Genomic DNA, 24,756 nt, shown 5'->3' with positions numbered 1-24,756 from the left:
GAATTGATAAGTAAGTTTAGTAACGGGTCAGATTTAGGCGATAATTTTATCGTGTATCAATAAATAAGTGATTTGACCTTGACTAAGTCAAATGATGTAGTACTAAGTAGTGTACTTTTTTAAATTAAAATACATAAATCAGTGGCGCTACATTTTTTTGGTCTGGGCCACAGATTTCTGAATCTGTTTCATGATCATTTGTTAAAGGCCTCCTGTGCCTGACACGCCGTCGACTTTTTGGGTCGGTCTCCTCACAATGTTTTCCTTCACCGTTCGAGCGAATGTTAAATGCGCAGCGTAAATACCGGAAATAAGATAAATTTAGATTTCATTAATAAATAATTTATAATTATAAGGAAGGAGAGATTTGTGTGGATAAACGGACATTGATTTAGGGGCCATATTTTAAAGATTTAGAGTCTTTATTTCAGATACTTTATATTTAAATACATTTTTATTTCTATGATCTCAATCATTTCTAGGTATCCATGTGGCAAAAGCCTCCTCCAGATCCCGCCATTTCTGTCCCTGACATTTACTTGTTGTTTTCCTTTATCAGTTCTAGCCTTCTAATTTGTCTTCCTCTTTAACGTTTATGTACCTTGGGCACCAGTTTAATACTTTGTTGCTCCATTGGTCTGTTCCTCTTGCCATGCCATGTCCCATGCCTCGGCCAATTTCCAATTAAGATTATTTACTTACATCTGCTGCCTGAGTTATTCTTCTGTCTGTTTGACTTACCTAATAAGGTCTATGACTCTTAAATTTTGAATGATATTCCCACGATATTTTCCTACTAGCAAATTAATATTACTATATGTAAGTGTTTACATTTCGTTGCATTACAATGAGAATATTCAATTATTTAGAAGGGCACGAACGAACGGCCTCGCTACTTTCAAGCGGTCTCTTGCAGGCAACCACTATAACCACTGAAGTATTTCCGAACCTATTTGACTTAGAATCCTACAAAAAAAGAGCGTACCAATTCTTAAAAAGCCGGCGAGCATTCTGGCATTGAGAGTGTCCATGGGCGGTGATATCACTTAACATCAGGCGAGTCTCCTGCCCGTTTGCAATATATGCGTTCTATAAAAAAACATATATTACTAATAAAAAAAACCAGTGCCGCTACAACCCTTGATGGACGAAATTTATCTTCTGGTTTTTCTTAAGGCCGGTATCCTCGCGATGTTCCCCTTCACTGTCCGAGTGAGTATAAAATTGCATACATAGAAAGAATACTCTAAAAGTAACGACAGTAAGCCTGCCGTAAATCGAACACACGACCTCACGGTTAAAACGTCCGCGCCTAGCCTCACACTGCTCCAGTTAACAATATTTTCTAAAAAAAACGAACCTGTTTACCGTAAGATAATAATTAATTACGGCCTTCATCTTAAGAAGAAATTATATTCTTTAATTCTCTTGAGTAAATAAACCCCAATAATAACATAACTCGAGAATTAGGAAGATCTTGTTACAGATTTCAAGGCTCTTTCAAGGCTTCTAATATCGGTTAACGACTTCCGTTTGGGAGATAACCGGAAACCGTGGTTTTAAATGTCTTCTTAAATGGAGATAAGTTCAAGGGAATGTTAATCACATATAATCAAATTAAGCAACAAAATACTTCATTAACATATTGTTTACGTTTTTAATAAAATACCTTAGTTCATTTTCTATCTAAGATTGTGTGATCGATCTATATTTGTGTTAAATTTATTTTAAAATTCGGTTATTCAATTAAATAATAAGATTTTTTGACGCCTCTGGATAAAATAAGATTTTCATACAAATATTTGGTGCATACCTTCTTTACGTTAGTGTTTAATACTTTTCCAAAATGGCCGTAGAGGTACCATATATTTGAAGTTGTGGAGGTAGGATGGTGTACAGTTACAACGTAAAGGATGTTTGATCAATCTAATCACTGACTGCTCGGCCCCAGTGGCTATTTTTTAAATCTCACTGTTGTCCTGAGAACGTTAACAGTTTTTCGCGCATATTTTATCGCGGTTTACAAGGGCGTCTCCTATGAAACTCGGACCTCGCCTTAGGCCGTCTCAGGGAGGTCTGAAAGGCAAGACGGAAGACCTTCTCGGGGAAGTTGGTTTTTATTTATAATTAGCTATGGGATTGGATTGTCTGTCTTGTCTGTCCGTTAGAACGAGCATGTGCCTTCTATTAGTCTTTTTTGTCGGATACGCGTAGTGGTTGATGCTTATACACATGAGTTGGGATGGTGTCGAATAGTCTTGTCGAAGTGCCGTGTCAATTTCATCCATTGAGCAATTTGACTGTAGCACCGGTAGCTGGTGAATTGTGCGCCCACGCAATAAGCGAAAACTATGCTAGCGTAGGCCATACGTGGTCGGATACATGTCGTGTGCAGTGTCATCTTGTGTCTATGTATATCTGACTTCTTTTATTCAGGTGGAAGTTTAAGCGAGAGGCAAACACGGCCTTACGAATACGGAATACTTTTGTTACGACATGGCTTTCCCGTGCTTTACCTTTCTTTTACAATTACACATACTTTCTAGGTCCCACTTGGTCTTGCACGCTGAGGCCTATGATCATTAGAATGTCAATTGGAAAAGAACAGCTGCTCATGACACAGGACAACCTAGAGCGGGACCTGCACTCTCCCGTGTACATCTTTTTTTATTTCACAAGAAGTATAGTTTTAGTTTGAGCTTAAGACAGACAACATTGTTAATGAAAATGTAAGTTTTGAATCAAGAGAGAGTGATCAAAATGTATCAGCAAAACTGATACATTTTGATTATTTTTCTTATGAGGAAACCACAGACATACCTCCAGAAATATTGAAAAGCCAGAAGTTATATAAATATAGAACTGCCTATAAATAGAAAATATCCACTTACCAATAATCCGTTTTAGAAGTAGGATAGCTCCCATCTGGCCATTTCATAAAACATATTTCTCGCTCGCCATTAATGTACCTTGGGACAAAGTTAACGGTCATAAATTAGAAAACCAAAAATTCTTTTGTTTTCTAAAACAAGTATACATGTGACTTTAATTTTAAATTCATTTATTAAAATGGCTGTTAAGGTAAGGACACTTTTGAATCAACGAAAATTTGAAAGCCTGCCAACACAATAGCAAGCCTACTGGTAATGTGCATGGGCGGCGGCAGATATTATATTGGATGATCCTTTAACGCAGTTTTCTCTTAATCTAAAAAAGAAATCGCTTTCAGTAAATTTTGTTCACGCTGCGATGACCTACTTTCGTTAAAACAGTGCTTTCACATGCTATGAATAAAATTATAATGAGGATTAATATGAGATTGATTTTAATTCTATGTGTATAATATACTCACAGAAGACTGACCGCGAAAATATATAATTTAGAAGGTAAGACACTTCACAATCCACAAACTATATAAAAGTAAATGTTCGTTTTGAGTTTATAAATATAAAATTAAAGAGCAGTGTTGGTCTAGTGGCTTAAGCGTGCGACTCTCATCCCTGACGTCGTAGGTTCGATCCTCGACCAATGGATTTTCTATCAATCTGCGCATTAAACATTAGCTCGAACGATGAAGGAAAACATCGTGAGGAAACCGGCTTGTCTTAGACCCAAAAAGTCGACGGCTTGCGGCAGGCTGATCACCTACTTGCCCATTAGCTTAACAAATGATCATGAAACAGATACAGAAATCTGAGGCCAAGACTTAAAAAGGTTGTAGCGCCATAAATCATTATTTATTTAAAATAGAAGAGAATCGGCAAACAATTGCATACGTATTTGGTTTCTGAACGCTCTGGAACCAGCTGTCTAATAGGCTATGTATTTCTGGACCAATACAAGGGCCATTCAAGAGAAGATATATACAACATACAAATTCTTAAAAGGCCGGCAAAGAACTCGCAAGACATCTGATATTGAGAGGCGGGGCGGTCCTGACCTGGTGTTTTCCTCGCTCAACAGTACACACAGAAAGAAAACTTTTAAAAGTACTTTTAGGTTTAGTTAGTTAGCCCATTATTAAAAATAATTATATTTATATTCATTCATTTTATTTGGAATAATTTATAATAAATAAAATATGTAAATCATCATTGAATTGTGAGTCTCGAAACAGACTATTTGTAATATAGAATAAGGTCAACGACCAACTTTAATCATCTAGTAAAACCTCGCCCAATACAACGGGTATTGGGTGACTTACATATTAGGTGATTCAGTTCGTAGGCTGACACATAGTATTAAACACACTACTAGTATTAAACCATTTTTTAGTTAGCCCTAACTTCCAAAAGACTTAGTTAGACAGACTATCAGTATATGAGATATAGTATTAAGAGTGAATGACGTTTGTTTAAAAAAAATGAATAAAATTTCGTGTCGTTACAATAAGACGCAGGTGCAAGACAATCTATAAATAAATAGAAATTAATAAACCTTACCAAGTAGCGACAAAAAAAATATTCCTAACATTCCAATATGATAAGAAGTAAATCAACACTTCGAAACAAAGTTTTAACAACGCTGGCAGGTACTTAGATTACTTTACTTGTGATTGTTAAGTGCCCCTTACAAAAGCTTAGCGGCCTCCAATAGACATTTGAATTCCATGTTATCTTGAAATAATTAATAATTTTTAGGCTTTTACAAAGTTGTTTTCTGTTTGTACAAAAGGTATCAGCAGAAAAAATAGGCCAAATGACACCAATTCTACGTAATAAATAAGTAATCATTGATTGATATTGATATTGATTGACCATTGATATAACTGTAGTGATGCTCATATTGTATTGGAAATCCTTCAAAGAAAACAATTTTTTACCGGATTGAAGCTATGTATTATTATAAACTTATATTTTTTTTTACATAATTTTAAATTTCTCCCGACGTTTCGCGTGCTTTACAACGTACATGGTCACGTTGACTGAAGACAAAAGGTGTTGAATGTCAAAAAGTATCACAGCTGTAGGAAGTTGTATTCTTTAACTGATAAAACCGCAAATTTATTTACATTAAACCCGGACAAAAGTAATGTATTTTAGTGACTTTAAATAATTCATTATTAAAATAGGTGATTTTTGCTAAAACAATTTCATACTTAACTGTCCAGTTGAAATCCCGTGCTCGGCGGCCTTTAATTTATTTGATTAAAACCTAAACACCGGAAAATCCACCACATTCCCATGATTTGAAGACTAAGTTTGTGCTGAGTGGATTTTCGGTTCTGTTGTGTGGTAGATTCATTTGAATTTTATTAGGATAAGACTATTTCTGATGATGACTTCCGTTTGTCAAAAACGTCCTGGTTTTCAATCCTTGGTCGGTTGTCCCTAATACTGTCAATGTTGTTGATATTTAATTATGAATATGACAGTTCCATTGGTCTAACTTAACTCTTATTAGAATTGAATGTAATAAAAACTATATTTATATTTTCGAAAATGTCCTTCTGGCATTCACGCGTCACAAAAACCCGACACCCGCACACCGTCACAAAACACCGACACCCTGAAGTTAGAAGAGTCAACATTTTAAATTAAAAAATGTCAATTTCTATATTTATGTAGAAATATTTTTTTTGTGATATTTAAATAAACTTTATTTAACTAAATAATGCGTTATAATAAAACTTTCAAAGTAATAAATACCTTTTACCTAGTCTTAGTGTCGTTTTTTCTACAAACGTAAAACAGTAAAATATTTAAAAAGATTGATAGGTGATTTGATTTAATGAGTTAGGTTAGCCATCTACTGAAGACTTGGCTGTATGGCCCTTTGCTTACTCAGAACGGGTGAAGAAAACAAAAAAATCTCTGCTTATATTCTTTTACGATTGGTGCCATTTTTCAAAAAAATCTTGATAGTTTAGTTGCTTGTTCACCACCGGAACTCAGTATAATTGCACAAAATGCTTCGGTGAACATTTTACCCGAAAAGTCGCTACATATCTACATACGACGAAATTTGTTGGAGAGAAGAGATGAAAGCAAATAGTTTTATTAAATTGCTTCATTTTTTCGCAACTGTATTAAAAATAGTTGTTCAGTTCACGTGCAAAACCGTCATTGGAACTCTTTGCAATGACAGGCATTCCACACTTGTAATAAAATATAATATTTATCTTATAAGTATCAACTAACGCGTGTACATAAGTACACACAAGGTTCACCTGGATTTATTTGTTTAGTTAGGATACGCCTGAAACTATAGTTATGAATATGAACTGAATATGTACATAAATTATTCGTAAAAACTTTTTGTTATTCATTTAACATAATCGTCTAAAATTTTGTTCAACACTATTGTAAATTTACTAATAAACAACGACCTTAAAGGTTATATTAAAAAAATATAATTAAAATTATTACATTAACTAAAGACTTATGTATCTGAAATAAGGACTTGAGTAACTAATTCTCGGAATCCTCGGAATTGTTCTAATGCTTTATGATTTATTTACATTTATATACGTATTATTTCAAAATTAACGCGACTTCCGTACGCTTTTGTAATAACAGTCTATTTTTAACTTAAATTACAATCAGCAAAAATGAATTGATAATATTAATAATCTTAAAAGGACTTTTCATGGGGGTGTTTTTATGACATAGACAAAAGACTTTCATCTCATTTTTCATGACAAATATAGACGGTCATAAACCCAGGTACCACTTCCTTGTTTATTCAGATTTTATTGCCAATTCTCGAAATGAATGCCGCAATCCCACTGCAGCCTTGGAAATATAATTTTGAGAGAAGAGAGAGAGAAAATTTGGTACATATATTATTTTACATGACCGTTACATTACAATCACAGCCACTTATATAATTCATTAAGTAATTTGGTTGTTCAAAGATTACATTTGATATATATCTTTTAACGAAATTCTGTAAGATTTGTAAAATATATTTTTTAAGTAAAGCTAACTTTTGTTAAACATACAATAAATTAAGTTTTTAGTATTATTTGATTTAAGATAAGAGCGTGGTATGGCGTTGGAGTTCTGACAAATAAATCATTAGTTCAAATGTGACTTTGATAGATAAATAGACAACTTTATTTAGATGATTAATAATTACTAAACGGTTTATTTACGAAATACGTGGAAGATGTTTCCGTAAAGGAGAGCGTTGTTAAAAATATATAAGCATACAAATAGTAGAAAACTACCTTTTAAAACTACGTACATATAATCTAATATATAGTTATTAAACTTTGTAGAAATCAGGAAATACTGGGGTGTGAATTTTTGTAATAGCAACCTAAAACAGCTGGAAATTGTATTTAAATATTTTAGAGAGAAATATAGGCATACACTCAGTGATATGAAGCACAGTGAAAGAATTTTTAAACTTAGTTCAGTACGTAATGAGAATATTCTTTACAAACATACAAATCTCTCCTCACTATAATGTAAGTAAAGACGATTCGACATACATCGATGACATGTCTTAATATCTACCCGCTCACAGTCTACAATCTACAATCTAAAAATACGACTAAAGGACTGGCTTATGAACAAACCCTACGCAGTGTTAAAGTTGCTTCTGAGACCTAGTATGTAGTTACACACTTTATTCATTCCACACGCAAAAGTGCGTGAGTGTGAGGCGGGACCCACACACGCACTTTTGCTACGTTCACATCGGTATAAGGTGCAACATATTCATTACTTATCTGTTATACAATTGTCCTCGTAGTAACTAAATAATATTTCCCGTTTGACTACCGCAATCAGACGTTTCCCCATTCATTTTCCGAATTGCATATTAGGCAAGAAGGTATTAAACATACTTACTTTTTCTTATAAGTATCAGAGTAGAGTAAACTGGGTATCGCTAACAATGCACTTGCAAACCACACTGTGAATAATGCAGCTCTCGCCACACGACGACTCAACCTGTGTTGGAGTGGCTTGACTATCGCAACGTATCTGGAAACGAAATGATTTATTACAATAATAAAAAAAATATTTAATGTTTAAAGAATTTTATTTTTCATTAAAAAATGTATTTCTATTTACATGAGAAACTGAACATATAATATATATGAGATACAAGTCGCCATCAGCCCTCCTAATTTACTCTACTAAGCTCATCCTGTATGCCCTTTTGTATTGGATAAACGCGCTATTACGAATTTTAGACGGTTATTGGTTAAATAATTGCACACCCTCATACTTAAACTTCTTCAAATAATTTGTACGCGCTAAATAATAGTATAGCAAAGTAGAAATGTGTTTTTTAATGATAAGCTACTATGGAGAGACTAATTTTTTTTTTAGGTTAAGATACAGCTACTATAAACAGACACGTAGTTGTTCAATTATCATAATTTTGGTTTCTTGGTAGATTTTATTGGTCTGTGTTAATTTTTTTTATCTAAATAGTGCTTTTATTCATTTGAAACATTAGTTGTCAGAGGTTGGTTATTTTAACTCAAATATTATTAAACGCCTTTTGATTTTATTAATTTTATATTACGGAATGAAGATTAGAAGAGTAACCTATCTTTGTTTGATAATAATAAACTTGTTTATAGAAGTTTACGATATCATGACCTTGTAATTGAGTAATATTCAACTGGTTTATGTTAAAAAGAATTTAGAGTAACTGTGGAGTAAAATATCAAATAATCAACTAGTTAATTTCCAATTTATAAATAGTTAATACATTTGAATTATTTTTGTTTGTTTGATAGCGGAAATTTTCCCATTAAGAACTTATTTTTCCAAGTAAATAATGTAGGTAAAATTGCTGTTTCAATTTTCTGTGCAAAGTCTAATAGAAATGATTCCTTTTTTAAAGACCACACTTTATCTAGAATAGAACTACATCGAACGTAGTAGATTGTAACATTCAATTTTGCGTAGCAAACCGGAAATGCTACGCATATACTCGCGTTTACAGTGTGTTTTAGTATCGACACTAAAATTTATACGACATGGGCACTTGTTAGTTACGTATTCATGATGATAACATATCCAAAAACTTTTTGATATAGCATTTATTAGTTGCTTTGAATTATAATTCCTTCCAAGCTCTTCGTAATATTTTAATGTTTGTTTATAAGAAAATAATTAGGCTAATTACCCCTATTTACAGCTAACTAAGAGAAACATTTAAACTTAAGACAAACTTAGGACCGTTTTCATTCCTAATATCCTTTAATTTGGGAATTAGCCACACCTGCGCTTCCGTAACATCTGGTTTAAGGAAAATCATTAAATAAAACTGATATAATATGGAAATAAAAGATAATACATCATTTATTATTCAATTCCCATCTAGAATGTTTGCAATTTGTATCCGTTGTAACAATTTTCGTGTAATGGGTACGTTGATCTTGAAGTAATTAAATAGTAATTTGTTTCTTTCATTGGGCAATTTTGGCCGGAGTCAACTCAATAAAAATGAGATCGTTATGTCTAATGAGAACTATTTTCATATTCGATTAAATTTTTAATGTATTTATTTATTATTACAAACGGGCAAGCTCCCAGTGTTGGTTTTTCCATTAGGATACGACCGTGTTAAAAGAGCGTGTTTCAACCATAGAAGCAACCCACTAACAGAATGCTTGTCCATGAGCTGTGATAGCTGGCTTTTAAAGCCTTTATAGCCGTATGCTAGTTTGCTATTGTATAAAGAAAAGCTTTGTACTGTTATTTATCGAAATTGGTTGGAATAAACTTTCCTGAGAATGATATCTTAAGATTTATTTTTCTATGAATACTTGAGTAGACTTGTCCCAGGACACCGAGCCAATCATGTGATAAAATTCCACGAAGCTCTCATTGAACGAATCTTTCAATGTTAATGATATATGAAATAATATTATAATTTATCGTTAGGATCGGATTCACTAGTCTTATTGAATACAAGACAGAAATAAAACATTGGGAAAGTTCTTTATGTTCTGAGGTCAATTGAAGCGTTATCCAAATTCTTTTGAAAAATACTATAAAATATTATCCTGTGTACGTAGAACGTTTTGCGAAATCTTATCTATTCTAAAATACGAAGTAAATTTTTTAAATTCTTTTACCAACAGAGCCGCGTTTGTGAGTTTCGTAAGCATATTAACCCGAAAAATGAAAAGATTGTTTGTCCGGATTCGGTTTGGATTTGCAAAGTAACTTGGACAAACAAAAACAGAACTGTTTCAGTTCAGATCAAACAATATAAAAGAAATGGCGCTACAACCTTTTTAAGTCCGGGCCTCAAGTTTCTAAATCTGTTTCATGATCATTTGTTAATTTAATAGGCAAGTAGGTTTATCAGTCTCCTGTGCCTGACACACGCCGTCTACTTTCGTCGACGTTAAAATACACATACAAAGAAAGTCCATTAGTGCACAGCCGGGAATCGAACCTACGACCTCAGGGTTGATAGTCACAACCAACACTGCTAAAAAAAACATATATAACCACATAATAATAATCAACTTTGACCCTAAGTAAGAACACTCAATCATTAATTACAAATATTTGGCATTATTACTAAGTTGTTATTTACAACACAAAGGCACTTTAACAGTTAACTATCAAAGGACTGTGTTGCGTATTAATATTTAGTTATCGAATCTGTTTTAATTATTAATAAGCTATGTCAACGGTTCAGTACTAGGCTTTGTCAGTCGTTACAATAAACACTAATGAATAACTGTGGCACTTAAATGAGGGTACCTTAATTAGGGATTTCATTGCCGTGAAATTAAAATCTAGGATCTGAACGTTATCAATTTAGGTCAACGTAAAATTTTATAGTGTTACGACAGTTACCTTTGCTGGGTGATAAACTTTAACGATGGAGAAATATTGGTATTTTAGGTATAGAAATCATTTAGAGAATATAAACACTTGGTCTTATAAGAATATTGTGAAACTTCTTTATCGTCATTGGTAATAATTTATCGTCATTTTCCGTTACGCACCATCTTTTTCTAGTTCCTACCACGGTTGATTCGAAGAGATTCGAAGCCATTAAAAACAAAAATATATAATAACGGTAACAATGATAGTAATAATTTTATTATAATTAATAAAATTCTGTAATAATCTTAGTACTAATAAGGTAAAATGAAATAATTGTATTATTTGCATTCATGTCTATGATAGTAAAATACTTTTGTTAATCTTTATCTTATTTAATTTTATTTAACCAATTTCCGTAAAGTTTCATATAGTAAGTACATCATTTTTCGAATAATAAGGTTTATGACCTTTTCACATAAGAAGTTTCAATACTTACGTATGTACACGCACACGTTATAGATAAACTTCGTTATATACGATTAATTATGTTTACATTATTAATTTTAAAAATCAATCTTTAAAAATCCCAGACGAGTTTGCCGCAACAATAAACTTTCTCGATCAGCTTTCTAATAAATACCCGGTGTTTGGTTCATTATAATATTTAACAGCTACGATTGTCATAGATAGTTACACCCCTCTTTTCGTGTCGATGTTAATACTTTAAATTATAATATTAACTTATTAAGCGTAGAATTAATAGACATAGAAAACAACAGGTATATCATTGAAGTTTGGATGCCAAAAAAACAAGTGGCTAATGGATTGTTAATGGACCTAAGCGCTTTGTAGCACTATACAGTATAATTAACAAAATAATCTTTTCAATCATAATGACGTTTCCATCTAATATGACCATGTGTGGTGTGTAATTAAAATATATATAGTGGTTATTTGTTTTTGTACAGTGTATTTTTTTTTAATATTTCAAACTTAGTCCCTATGGAATCGTCACGTGTCAGCGGTGAATATATTTTTTTTGTAATTCTTTTCATTATAGTTGTTTTCGAAATTTGTATCTATAAAAATATCTAAATCTCATCTACCTTGATTAATCAAATTATTTTGTAAAATGTAGAGTGCAAAGTTTTGAAACCTCACGTCAGCAGTATGATAATCTATAATAAAATATTATGCATTTCATTAATAAATGACTTATTCATTGATTTAAAATACTTAGTTTACACGAGAAGTTTTTTCGAATGTGGTTATAAGCTAGAATTTGTTTTTTAGATTACTTCAGTTCAAATTGAAACGAAAAGCTTTCGAAGAATTCTTCATCTTCTACTAGCTATAAGATTTAGTTTATTACAAGATTTAGTAATGTCTGAACTCGACACACGAAAAATTTATTATATTTGATAAGCAAAAATAACTTTTGCTTTACTAAATACTTTTCTTACATACGTAAACAAATAATACCTATATTTTGTAAGCTTTGCGAGCTAAATGTCATAAAATCTTTGATGAATTGTCGATGGGACGCTATAGATTATACTAGTGACGGAGTGGGCCGAACCATTCGGGAGTGGCGATTATATTCAAGGAGTGTTAATTTATTAATCTAGGCGGAGAATGATATGATATACATATGAATAACTAAAATTGGTCACCGATTTTGTCCCTTGCAAAATAGCAATATTGCAAAGCGATGAAAAAGCATAAAAATGATTGCGGGCCCACTATGGAATGTAGTTGTGCACGATTCTAGGCTATTTGTAATTTTTTGCGACAAATTATTAAACTAAAACACTTCTAGCCTAAACAAACCTAATCTGTAACTGGGCTGACGTTAAACGTAAGCAGCAATTGTTTTTACGGAAGTAGGTGGCATTTTATACCTGACACACGTTGACATTAGGGTTTAAGTAGCATACCTTACTACTCGCTTCAGAGCGACCTTTTTGTGAAGCGTATGGGGGTAATATTCTGTGATTTAAAAATATACTTCGAAGAGATTACATAGAAAAAGGTTTTCCATTAATTAAAAAAAATCACTTAATTGTAAGTCTTAATCTTTTTAGTTGTAATTTGACCATACATTAGCGAGCGTAACGTACGTAAAAGTGTTAATAGTGCACATCATAATAATGAAAATTCCAGTAATTCACCCGCGGTCAAACAGTGGGTACTGCTCAAGGGTGATTTGTTTAAGACGAACGTTAGGCGATTTACGGATGAAAAATACTTTAATTAAAAGATAACGATCGACTTGCGATATTTGCTTTAATCTCATTGCTTGCGGTAATGATGTTTAAGATTGACAATATATTTTAGTATTCATTAAATATTTAACTATAAATCTTGTCTTGCTGTTGCAGGAGTTAACGATTGCAGATTCGTCAGAGATAAAACTAAGTCGTTCTTTTTAAAAAAAATTAAGTAAAGTAAATGAAGCATACAAAAAATGCACATATTCGAGTAATTCCAAGTATTAGGAAAGTCTGTAACTATTTAAAAGAAATTAATAAAAGCATAAATATATTTATTTTTAATAAAATTGTAACACCTTTACCGCTGAGAATAAAATTTCCGTAGAGTCTGTTGTTACAACAAATAGTTTTGATACGAAATATTTGAAATAAAGTTAGCATTCAGTTTCAGATATTATAATTTGAGACCGCAATACAGTTAGTCAAAGGCAAGTGCAATTTATTTCTCCCAACTATCAAAACCCTCTGAGACGGAGAACAAATTTGCTATTGCCTGTGTTTGTTTATAATATGGAAAATTACTTAATAAAATCGACCTTTGAGGTCTGGACCTTTCTATATTAGTTTCGTGATCATTTGTTTTTTCTTAATATGCAACTGGATACAACACCGTACGAGGGAGTACTAAATGCGCCGGGTTCGAACCGATGACCTCAGGGATGAGAGTCGCACGCTGAAGCACCAAAATATATAATATCAGAAGCGCGTTACCTGTCAACAGTAATGGCGACAAGCGTGAACACCCCAGCCGACACAGTAAGGTTCGCTGTAAAGTTGCTTGCTGTGCAGGTCACGGCACCAAAGGGCCAATGTGCTGTGACCAAGAACACGAAGTTTGGTGCTCCGTTGAGCGTTGCCATAAGAAGATCTGCCACAGCCAGGTTCACGAGGAAACAGTTCGTCACTGTACGCATACGACGGTGAGCTGAAAATGTTAATTCGTTTTAGTCTAACTTAATTATAGCCTTGATGGGAATGAGCCTATACGCTAATGTTTTATTACATTATATAATTTAACGTTATTTTTTATTAAAACAAAACCTTTAGTTAATACGTATTTCCTTTCCATATACATTAAAAGATATTTCGGCGTAACAACAATATTATCGTGCCCGCCAAAACGACTCGTCAGTTTTGGCTTGACACTTGACTTGTCTTTGAGGTACTCGTCTGTTAGTTTCATTACCGCGGGAATTCTATCTTTGTTACAGTAATGAAAATAGACATATTTTAGTCTTTGACAATTGCTTTAGAATACTTTTTTGTTATTATTTTGAATTTATTATATATTAATTCCAAGTTATTTCCAAGTTATTTGTGTAATACTTTAAATAAACATTTAATAAATTTGATAAACACTTTAATCTCTTACAGTTTTTGAGCGTCGCCAACTGTAGTAAAAGTTATAGGGCGTCTTCGCAGTGTTGCCAATTAACTGAAGTAAACAAAAATTGGCGAAAATACTCAATTAAGTTTAGTAAAATGCACTCGTTTCAAAAGAACTTAAATGTTTTTAAGGTTACTGGATTTTATGAAACATAACAGCAATCAAATGTAACTGAAATTAGCCTAGACTAGAACAGTGTTTATGCCTATAATTATCAGTACAATGTTTAATAGATAGACAAATTAAAAAAAAACAGTGTAGTTAATTTCCAAAGTCTGGTTGCATCATGGTCAATCCTTTGAAATACTATCGACTATAGTGCCAGTCTATCTTTTGGACATAGCACTGAAATTAACCATAAACGATAATTAATCATTACTTTTATTGTATTATTTACCAAAAGCCGTTGTTGGGCTGTTCAAAGATTACGTAAGCACTATAGGGGGAGGGGGTCTTTGTTTTTCTTATTTGGTGATTACGTCAACAGTACGCGTTACACATATTACCTACACATTGTCTATGCTTGAAAACTAAATACATTTCGAGGATTCCTACGTTTATGTACTATTATTTTGAGAGCTTTGCTTTCTTTTGCTGACAAGAGGAGGGTCGGATAACGGCCCCTTAGATGAAAACGAAACATTGTCTAAAATATTAGGTAAGTTAGGGAGTTATACAACACGGGACCAAGTTTCTAAGCGCATTACAACTAATTAGTTGTATGGCTTCCTAACTGAATACGGTCGTTTATGAATATTAATTTGAACACGATATAATATATATCCTGGTGTCGCATGAAGTTTAATAGATATTATTTATAAACATAATATTATATGTTTTCGAAGCCAGAAACACTTATTTGTTTCAATTTGTTAATTCTCCCTTGGTTTCTGTTGTTGTTTAAATATATAAAAGAACAGATTAAATAGCTTATTTTACATGTAAATAAAATGGCAATGTGACTATGGGTGCCATCAAACACCAGCTGAGCCTCCTGTCCGTTTGTCCCCTGTTTAAAAAAAAACAATATGTATAAAATAAATGGGGAAAGTTCAGCAGCGTTTAGTGCATAATCCGACTCAAGCTTGTCTTCAATTTAATCCATGGTTTAAGCTGTACCGAATTCGTTATCATAGTTACTCCAAGAAGCCATTATCATATTTATTACACTTAAGTTTAAGAAAATCAGTACTGTGCAAGTAGTTGTTTCCTTAAACAACAGCTATTATAATAGTCTTAGGGATCAGACTTAGCGCTAAGTTCAAGACTAGATATGAACGTTATAATGAAAATTATATTTGTAATATTTGTAAGCAGTAATATTGAACTTCAGAACACATTTTGACAATTCTTTGATTAAGCATTAGTGACGTTTAATTGAATATATTTCCTGTTTTTAGATGAACGAAATCATGTATAATGAGATTCTAATAAATATAGGAACGTCAATGACCTTCTAATGATAAAAAGGAAATATTTTAGAATTGTTGTGATGAGGTAAACAAAATAAAATTCATTATTATTATTATTATTACAGTGTATTAACATACTTAGCGCTCAGAAATTATTATCTGCAATTTGCATAGGAACAACTTCTGCACACTATCTGGGACGGATGCTGGAACTAACACAATTATGAGACTTCCTCTAGAATTAAATGGAGTTGGCTAAAGTGTTACTTATCGGTTTTAAATCTTATTCTAAGAAAATAATTTAAAAGTTTCACGTCAGGTGGAAAGATAAGAATTAAAATGCGAGCCTCTTTAAAATTATCGAGTTGTGTTCTGTTAGTGTGTTTGGTTGTTATAGAAGATATATTGTATTTATTTGCGAAAATTTACGGTTTGGTATTCTAATTTATGCTTATTCAAGTTATTATTAGGTTTATTTTTATTTGTATAATTACCTACTATGCTCAAAATAATATACTTCCACGTATCGTAAATCTATTCAAAAGAAGTCTTGGCTTAGTCTATATTATCCCCGAGAATTTTTGAAGGAGATAAGCAAATCATGATTTTTAGATGACATAAAAACTACACCCCACTCATTTGCACGTTGCATTACACCTCAACCGGTAAATTAGTAGTACTTGGTATTTGTTAGTACATAATCTTTGTCGTATATATGGTGTTAACAGTTTTAACTATATTTGTCTTAATATATTTTTTAAAGCGCTGTGTATGATAAAACAGAGACAATAATTAAAATGTAAATAAATAACTATTGCAATAGTAAAATACATACAACAGTAAAATCTTTGAAAAAACTCAAAAACAACGTCACCGATTTTGATAATTCTTTCACCATTAAAATACTGTATTAAAATACTAAGGAAAGTCCTAACCCTAGGAAGCCAGGACTGTTCGTTAGTGGGAAATAAGAATAAAATTAAATATTCATCAGCTTAATTTGATATCTATTCTTTGCTTGCGCGGGTAAAGGTCAAAATTGAACCAATTTCTGATAAAGTGCCAAGTGACAGAAATGATCGAAATCTATAGAGCTTAATTGAGCGATAAAAGCTGTCAGTTTGTTAAAATGTCGGTACGATATAATTAAGCTTTTCGATTTATTTTCGAGTGATATTTTATCTTGGTAATAATGATCGGGGCACATTTCTGCATATAATTGATTTCGGTTTGTTTAAGGCAAGTCAATATTCTGTGAATTCCGTTTGGCTAAACTTTGCCTAGATTGATAAGATCTTTCTTCGACGGTTACTGTAATGACAATAATACTTACTATGTGGGACATGAAATGTCTAAAAATGATCTGTATTTACTATCATTTTCCTGAGTTCACGAGACTATACAAATCAAGATATAATTAATAGGTACATATCGTCAAACGACTCTAAATCAATATGAACTATCCGATCTCAAATCATAGGCGTATAGAGGAGAAGACTGGAAACTATTTTAATAGCCAAGTATTTTAAACGACTGAAATTCTATTCAATACATTGGTGTATGTAATATATTTATAAATTTTTAGTCTGATCTATCGTTGAAGTCAACATCCAAAACATAGACTAGAAGTAGGGGCTAACTTAACTAACGTTTCGTACCTTTGTCTTGCACAACGAGGCCAATCAATACAAAAATATTGTTAATTAAAACTTTTTGCGCATTCGGTTATTTTTTATTTTACTTGAAACTATGAGCATGAGTAAATTACACCAATACATTATGTTTGTAACACAGTTTCAAAATGATAAAGGCCGTTAAAACCCAAAACAAGCTACACCAAAGCAATTACTGTTACATTTGGATTTACGCGATGCGTAAATTTTTCGAGGCTGATCCCAAAATTACTTCCTTACAGGCTTGTAAAGAAAGCATTTTATTATTACCGTTTTATCTTCGCACATTCTAGTTTAATATCGTTACTTGAGTAGTAAACTGTTCAATGTCGTTACGTTTATGGTGTTAGAACCAGTTGATAACAGCTTTGCCTCACATATTGTTTAATCTAATGGAAACTAATATAAAGCCAATGTCAAGTTTTAAGGCTTTTTGCCCTTATACGCCTTTGGTTGTAAATGAATGCTTTGTTTGTTGTTCACGTTTTTGTCTAGACATGTTTGATTTTGAACTATGGCTATAGGGGGCAAACGGGCAGGAGGCTCTCTGATCTGAAGTGACCGCCGCCTATAGACACTGTCAATGCCAGGGGTTTCGCGAATTGCCAGCCTTTTAAGAATTATTACCCTCTTTTTTGCTTGAAGGAATAATGCGTATCGGTTCGTCAATACCTCAGCTGGCAGCTGGTTCCACGTAGTGGTGGTGTGCAGCTAAAACGCTTTGTTGTGGTGGATGATAATGTGTCGTAATTTATACAGACAATATTTATGTACAACACAAGAGATAGTTGTGTTTACCTAGAGGGCATTTCAGTAACTTGTCATAAAATGTTTGACACAGACCAACTTACCTAAGACAATCCATATGACAAGAGTATTTCCCAGTACAGCAAGCAGCAACATAACAGCGAAGACGACAAACCAAGCAAGCTGCCCCCACCATGGGGGGACATAGGGTCTCTTGCCCATACCCATACAATTGCTCAGGGTTACTCTGAAAATAAATAAAACATATTTTGAAACATAAAACTCTAAGATACCTTTAATTTACAATACAAAATAGACCTTTTATATCTAGTCTTAGTATGGACTTTTGTTAACATAGCTTTTACACATTTAAAGAAAATACTTTTTTACCGGATTGAAGCTATGTATTATTATAAACTATTAAATATAGCACGACAAAGTGTTGGAATCATATCGCTCCGCCGTTGTTTCCACTTCGGCTAGAAACGTCGCGTATTAATTATTGTGACCGAATAAGTGCAACGCGCTGACGCAGCGCCGCGATCGCGTTACGATGAATCGTTGACCTAATATTTGTTATTGTGTAATAAATAAAGGCGAGGTTTTGTCTTTATAATTTTAATTATTATATTAAATTTATGATGTCATCTCCAAGTGTTTTTGAAATTATAACCCAAAACGAGCAATTTCTAGTGGCTGAACTGAAAAAGGAAAGAGCCCGATGCTCGGACCTGGAAACTATTGTCTATCAACTGAAGGAACGAATAGCTCAGCTCGAGAAAAAAATAGAGCAGCCCTTAACACAAAGGGACGAGGCAGCCGCTGAATCAATTCAGTATGAGACGGACGAAGAAGAACTGGCTAAAGAAACGGAATGGGTGCGACAAAAAACCAGAAAGAAAAGGAAACTAAACACCTCCCCTTCCCCCATGAAAGAAGTTACTTGTAATAAAGTAACCAAAGAAAAGCCTAAAAAAGAACCCCTTCCACCCCCGATTATTGTCGAAAATGTAATTGAATACCAATCATTCTACGATTCCTTACTTAAAAAAGAATTGAATAAGGACTCGTTCACAGTAAAAATGCTTAGAAATGGATCGGTGAAGATTAACACCAATAGTGAAGCTACCTACAGAGTGATCACAAAACATCTTAAAGAAGAAGATGCCTCGTGGTTATCTTACGAAAACAAGCAGAGCAGGCCAATAAGAGTAATGGCAAAAAATCTCCATGCTTCTTGCAAGCCTGAAAGGATAGTTGAAGACCTTACTCGCCAAGGATTTAAAATTTTAGACGCAGCCGTCAAATATAGCTGGAAAACCAAAGAACCGCTTAACATGTTTATTCTGTCTTTCCACCATCAGGAAAACATAAAAAATATCTACGAAATAAAATCCATACTTGGCTGCAAAATTGATGTACAGCCACTGAAATCACCGAAATTGATTCCCCAATGCAAGAGGTGTCAGGCTTATGGGCATACACAGAAATACTGCTCCAAGGAGTCGAGGTGTGTGAAATGCACTGCAAAGCATCTCACAGTCGATTGTAACAAGCCACAAGACGTGAAACCGAAGTGTGTTCACTGTGGTGAGTCACATCCAGCTAATTACAGAGGCTGTGTAGTAGCAAAAGAATTACAGAAAATGAGAAATGTCTTAAAATCAAAATCAATGATAGAAACGGACAAATCGGTAAAACCAGCAAAATTAGTTTCCAAAACTGTTTCCTTTGCCCAGGTAACTAAAGGTCCTAAGACTCCATCACAACAAAATGAGATAGCTAGCACAGGCATGGATGAAAAGATTAACACCATACTTTCATTATTGACATCCTTTGATGAAAGACTTAAAAAACTAGAAAGCGGCACCAAAATAGCTGCTCCCAAACGTCTTAAGCAATAATGGCTTTAAAAATAATGGCATGGAATGCTAATGGGCTTTTAAAACACCAAAGAGAACTTCAGATAATTCTTAAACATGAAAACATTAACATCTGCTTGGTATCGGAAACACATTTTACCAGGGAGTCATACATTCAATTTAAAGGATATAATGCCTACCATGCCCTTCACCCAAGTAATAAATCCAGTGGGGGAAGTACAGTTATAATAAAGGATAGCTTAAAACACCATGAGGTCTTTAAATATGAAAAAGAGCATATACAGGCTGTGGCTGTGAGCCTATCAATGAAGCGGTATCCATTAACAATATCATCTATTTACTGCCCACCAAGACATGCACTTAAGTACGACCAGTACAAAACCCTGCTAGAAAGTCTTGGAAATAGATTTGTGTTGGGAGGCGACTTCAATGCAAAACATACCTACTGGGGATCAAGATTAATATCGACCAAAGGAAAAGAACTGTTCAATGCTATGAAAAATTTGAGATGTGATGCAATTTCCACAGGAAGGCCCACATACTGGCCAACAGACAAGAATAAAATACCAGATCTTATAGATTTCTTCATATTTAGAGAAGTATCACCAAATGTTCTCCAAATAGAGGAAGCCTATGATATGAACTCAGATCACTCACAAATCTTACTCACAATTGGCGAAGACCCTATAAAGCGAAAACTGAATCCATCTCTCGTGAACACGCATACGGACTGGGACAGCTTCAAAATTTATCTTGTCAATATGGTAGACCTTAGAGTACCTTTAAAGACTGAGGAACAATTAGATTTAGAAGTCAATAGATTTACAAAGAACATCCAACAAGCTGCTTGGTACAAAAAGGTACAAAACAACTACTTCCCAGAAGAGATTAAAAATTTGATAAAGACAAAACGAACTCAAAGAAAAAGATGGCATTCCACAAGATGTCCAGAAGACAAAAAACATCTGAATAACCTCACTAAACAACTGAGGAGAGAGATTAAAATACATAAAGATACTTCAATAAAGAGATACCTAAACCAATTAACTTCTGATGGTTCCACCGATTACTCCATCTGGAAAGCGATAAGAAATATCAAAAAACCTACAACACATATTCCTCCCTTACGAGAGTCTAATGGGAATTGGGCTGCAAGTAACATACAAAAAGTTAAGAGGTTCGCTGATCATCTAGAAAATATATTTCAAATCGATGAAGAAGATTTTCTTAACTTCGAAGAAATAACGTCAGAAGAGCTGAACATCCGTCTAGTCACACCAAAAGAGGTCTTAAGTGAAATTAAATGTCTAACTAAAAATAAGGCACCAGGTTTTGATCTAATTACGGGTGAAGTCCTTCAGCATCTCCCCCGTAAAGCCGTAGTTAAATTGACAACCTTAATAAATGCCTCATTTCGACTTCAATATGTTCCCAATATGTGGAAAGTTGCAGAAGTTATAATGATTCCCAAGCCAGGAAAACCTCCACACGAAGTCACGTCTTACAGGCCAATCTCACTGTTACCTGTTATAGCAAAGCTATTTGAGAAAATCTTTCTCAAACGTCTTAACCCTATTATTGTCAAAAAGCAGCTCATACCAGATTACCAATTCGGTTTTAGAGAAAAACATTCTACCATAGAGCAAGTTCATAGAATCACAAATAATATTGAAAAAGCACTAGAAGAACAAAAAGTCTGCTCCACTGTCTTTCTGGATGTAGCTCAAGCATTTGATAAAGTGTGGCATCGAGGACTTGTTCATAAATTAAGGAAATTACTGCCTCGTCAATTTTCAAATATCCTTGAGTCATATTTAACACAAAGAATGTTTAGAGTACGACAAGATGATGATTATTCAGAACCAAAAGAAATAAAAGCTGGGGTGCCGCAAGGGAGTGTATTAGGTCCGGTCCTGTACCTCTTATACACATGCGATATTCCTGATCTAAAAGATAACGTTATCGCGACCTTTGCCGATGATACTGCTATCATGTCTACGGCGACTACTGAAAAGGAAGCGGTAGTAAAATTACAAAAAGCCATAAATATTGTTGGCTTGTGGACCAAAAAATGGCGGATAAAACTAAATCAGTCTAAATCAGTTCACATAAACTTTTCCAACAAAACATCAAATTACCTGCCAGTATATATTGATAACGTCAAAGTGCCGTTCCAAAATTCAGCTAAGTACCTAGGTATGACGCTAGACACCAAACTCCGATGGAAGGTCCATGTTAAAAAGAAACGCGAAGAGTTGGATCTCCGTTACTCTAAATTGTACTGGTTGCTCGGAAGGCATTCCACGTTATCAGTACAAAATAAATTATTGATCTACAAACAAGTCCTGACACCTGTATGGACTTATGGTTGCCAGCTGTGGGGCTGTACCAGTAATAGTAATATCCAAGTAATCCAACGATTCCAAAACAAAGTGCTCAGGGGAATAGTCAATGCTCCCAGGTACATTCGCAATTACGACCTCCATCGGGACCTTAATGTAGAGGACGTCACCACATTAATAAAAAAGGCTGCTGGAGCACACGAACATAGGCTCCACCATCACGTGAATGTCGAGGCTATTCAACTCCTTGATACCACTGACCTAGTGAGAAGATTGAAAAGGATAAAACCATTTGAACTAGTGAATTAGTGTTAGTGTACTTTAATATTAAGTGCTAAACAGTGAATGAAAAAATGAAAACACAAGAACAGCGTGTCTTCCCTTTAATAGAGACTATAAGTAGCGTTATTGGACACTTACTTATTACAATCCTTTTTAGTAAATTAGGTTAGACTTAAATTACTTATTAGTCTTAAATTAGGCTAGATCGTAATGTTCCATGATGTCGTAGTAAAGACACATGTATATAAAAAAAAAAAAAAAAAATATCGCTCCGCCGTTGAAAAATCTTCAACTAAAATCAAATTTTCTTCGCAATTATAAAAAAACTATTTACTTAACAAAAATCTCACGTAATATAGTTTTTAATCCGCCCAAAAATATTTATTTATATATAACAATTATTCTTATTTTTAATTTTATTTTCTTTGCTTATACTGCTAACTTTTACTATTATTATTTTTATTTGTTTCTACTGTGTATTACATTCTTATTTGTTTTTTTTTTTCGCGACAGAGGCGCAAACTGCTGTGGCCTCCGGCAATGACCAGCGCTGTGGAACAACTCTGCTCCTCAGCATAATGCTGAGCCACTGCCAGGGCCAGGGCCAAAGAACCACGCATTACACAATTAAAACTTTTTCTTAAAAAAATTGTTATCTCCCTATTATTATTGTTTTTAATTGGTTTTATTTTTTTGATTATTGTTATTTTATGTGTTTCTGTGTGTGTGTTTTGTTAGTAATAAATGTTATGTCTATGTCTATTTTACATAATTTTATATTTCTCACCACCTTAGTTCCCTCACATTAGTCACCGTGACCACGCACGCTGTAAAGCACGCGAAACGTCGGGAGAAATTTAAAATTATGTAAAAAAAATTATAAGTTTATAAATTATTATAAACTTATAATTATGTATTAACATAGCTTCAATCCGGTAAAAAGTGTTTACTTTGAATATCTTGTCTTATTAAAACGTATTATTGAACATAATTTATTTGATTTACCTTAACTTTAACTGACTTAAAACTATTGGAGCTACTATTTTAAAATTCTTTGTCGGGTAACAAAAGTTTTTTTTTCATATATATATATGAATTTCTATTCGTTTGTCACGAGAAAGTATGTATGTGTGTCTGTTATGGCTGTACCGATTTGATTGTGGAAGTTCAGGGAAAGTTTAAACGGTAGAAAACAAATAATAGGTAACGAAAAATATTAATAACGACAATTGTCGCTTCATTGTCATATAAATATGTCGCAGCCAACTAGTTTAGCCGTTCAATTAACAGCCTAGCCTTTTAACTAAAGGGTGCCGTTTAACACCCCTTCATCATACAATACAAGGCAAACCCAACTATTCCAGATTCCTCGGTCTAATAAAAACTATAGACGTAACTCAGCCATGTATCGTATACTTTCAGATTATAACACACATTACCAGCAAATAGATATATTTAATGTGACTAAAGAATGCTTTAAACTCTTGTATATTTTATTAATAATGGCTTCGTTATTCTTCCTTTACATTAAATATTTATTATAATGATCAATGAATCTTAGAACTTATAATCTAGAATTTAGTATGAATTTGTACTTTGTTATATATTTTGTATAAATAGGTGCTGTGCTTAAAAACTGTGCTTTATGTTTATATTTGAATGTGTATTCCGTTCTTGACTTTTGTGGATAATATAATTGCTTGAATAGTGTTTAATGAGTTGCTGTAGGAATACTTTAATAAATAAAAAATTATAAAACCATTTGATAAAACAGCTAGGCAAAAGACTTGGATCGATGACGTTTCATCACTTGCCTATAGTGTATCATAGCTGTTGTATACAGTCCGATATCTTTGGTCTGTTTTAAAAATGTTGTATTAAGTTTTGAGACAAATATATGAAGGTGATACGATAAGTTCACCGGGTCATAGTAGACAATTTAATCATAAAAACTTCGTACAAATTTAAATTACCGCTGCAATGTTCCGATGCTTTAATTT

General features: G+C 33.3%; 1 protein-coding gene across 1 annotated transcript in view; it reads right to left on the bottom strand.

Moving 5' to 3' along the window:
• The window catches only part of LOC123713626 (tachykinin-like peptides receptor 86C), a 39,569-nt gene extending 21,106 nt beyond the window's left edge, over positions 1-18,463 (bottom strand). Inside the window, exons 1-4 of the mRNA XM_045667385.1 lie at positions 18,354-18,463; positions 13,742-13,955; positions 7,800-7,934; positions 2,892-2,969 (exon numbers count right to left, since the gene is read on the bottom strand). Coding sequence (XP_045523341.1) covers positions 2,892-2,969; positions 7,800-7,934; positions 13,742-13,955; positions 18,354-18,405 — 479 coding nt within the window. The 5' untranslated portion in view covers positions 18,406-18,463. The remainder of the gene's footprint in view (positions 1-2,891; positions 2,970-7,799; positions 7,935-13,741; positions 13,956-18,353) is intronic.
• Positions 18,464-24,756: the final 6,293 nt, after the last annotated feature.

Source organism: Pieris brassicae, chromosome 8 (assembly GCF_905147105.1).
Source record: "Pieris brassicae chromosome 8, ilPieBrab1.1, whole genome shotgun sequence".
NCBI classification, from domain to species: Eukaryota; Metazoa; Arthropoda; class Insecta; order Lepidoptera; family Pieridae; genus Pieris; species Pieris brassicae.
Note: the sequence above shows the minus strand (reverse complement) of the source record. Positions and strands in the feature narration are given on the sequence as shown.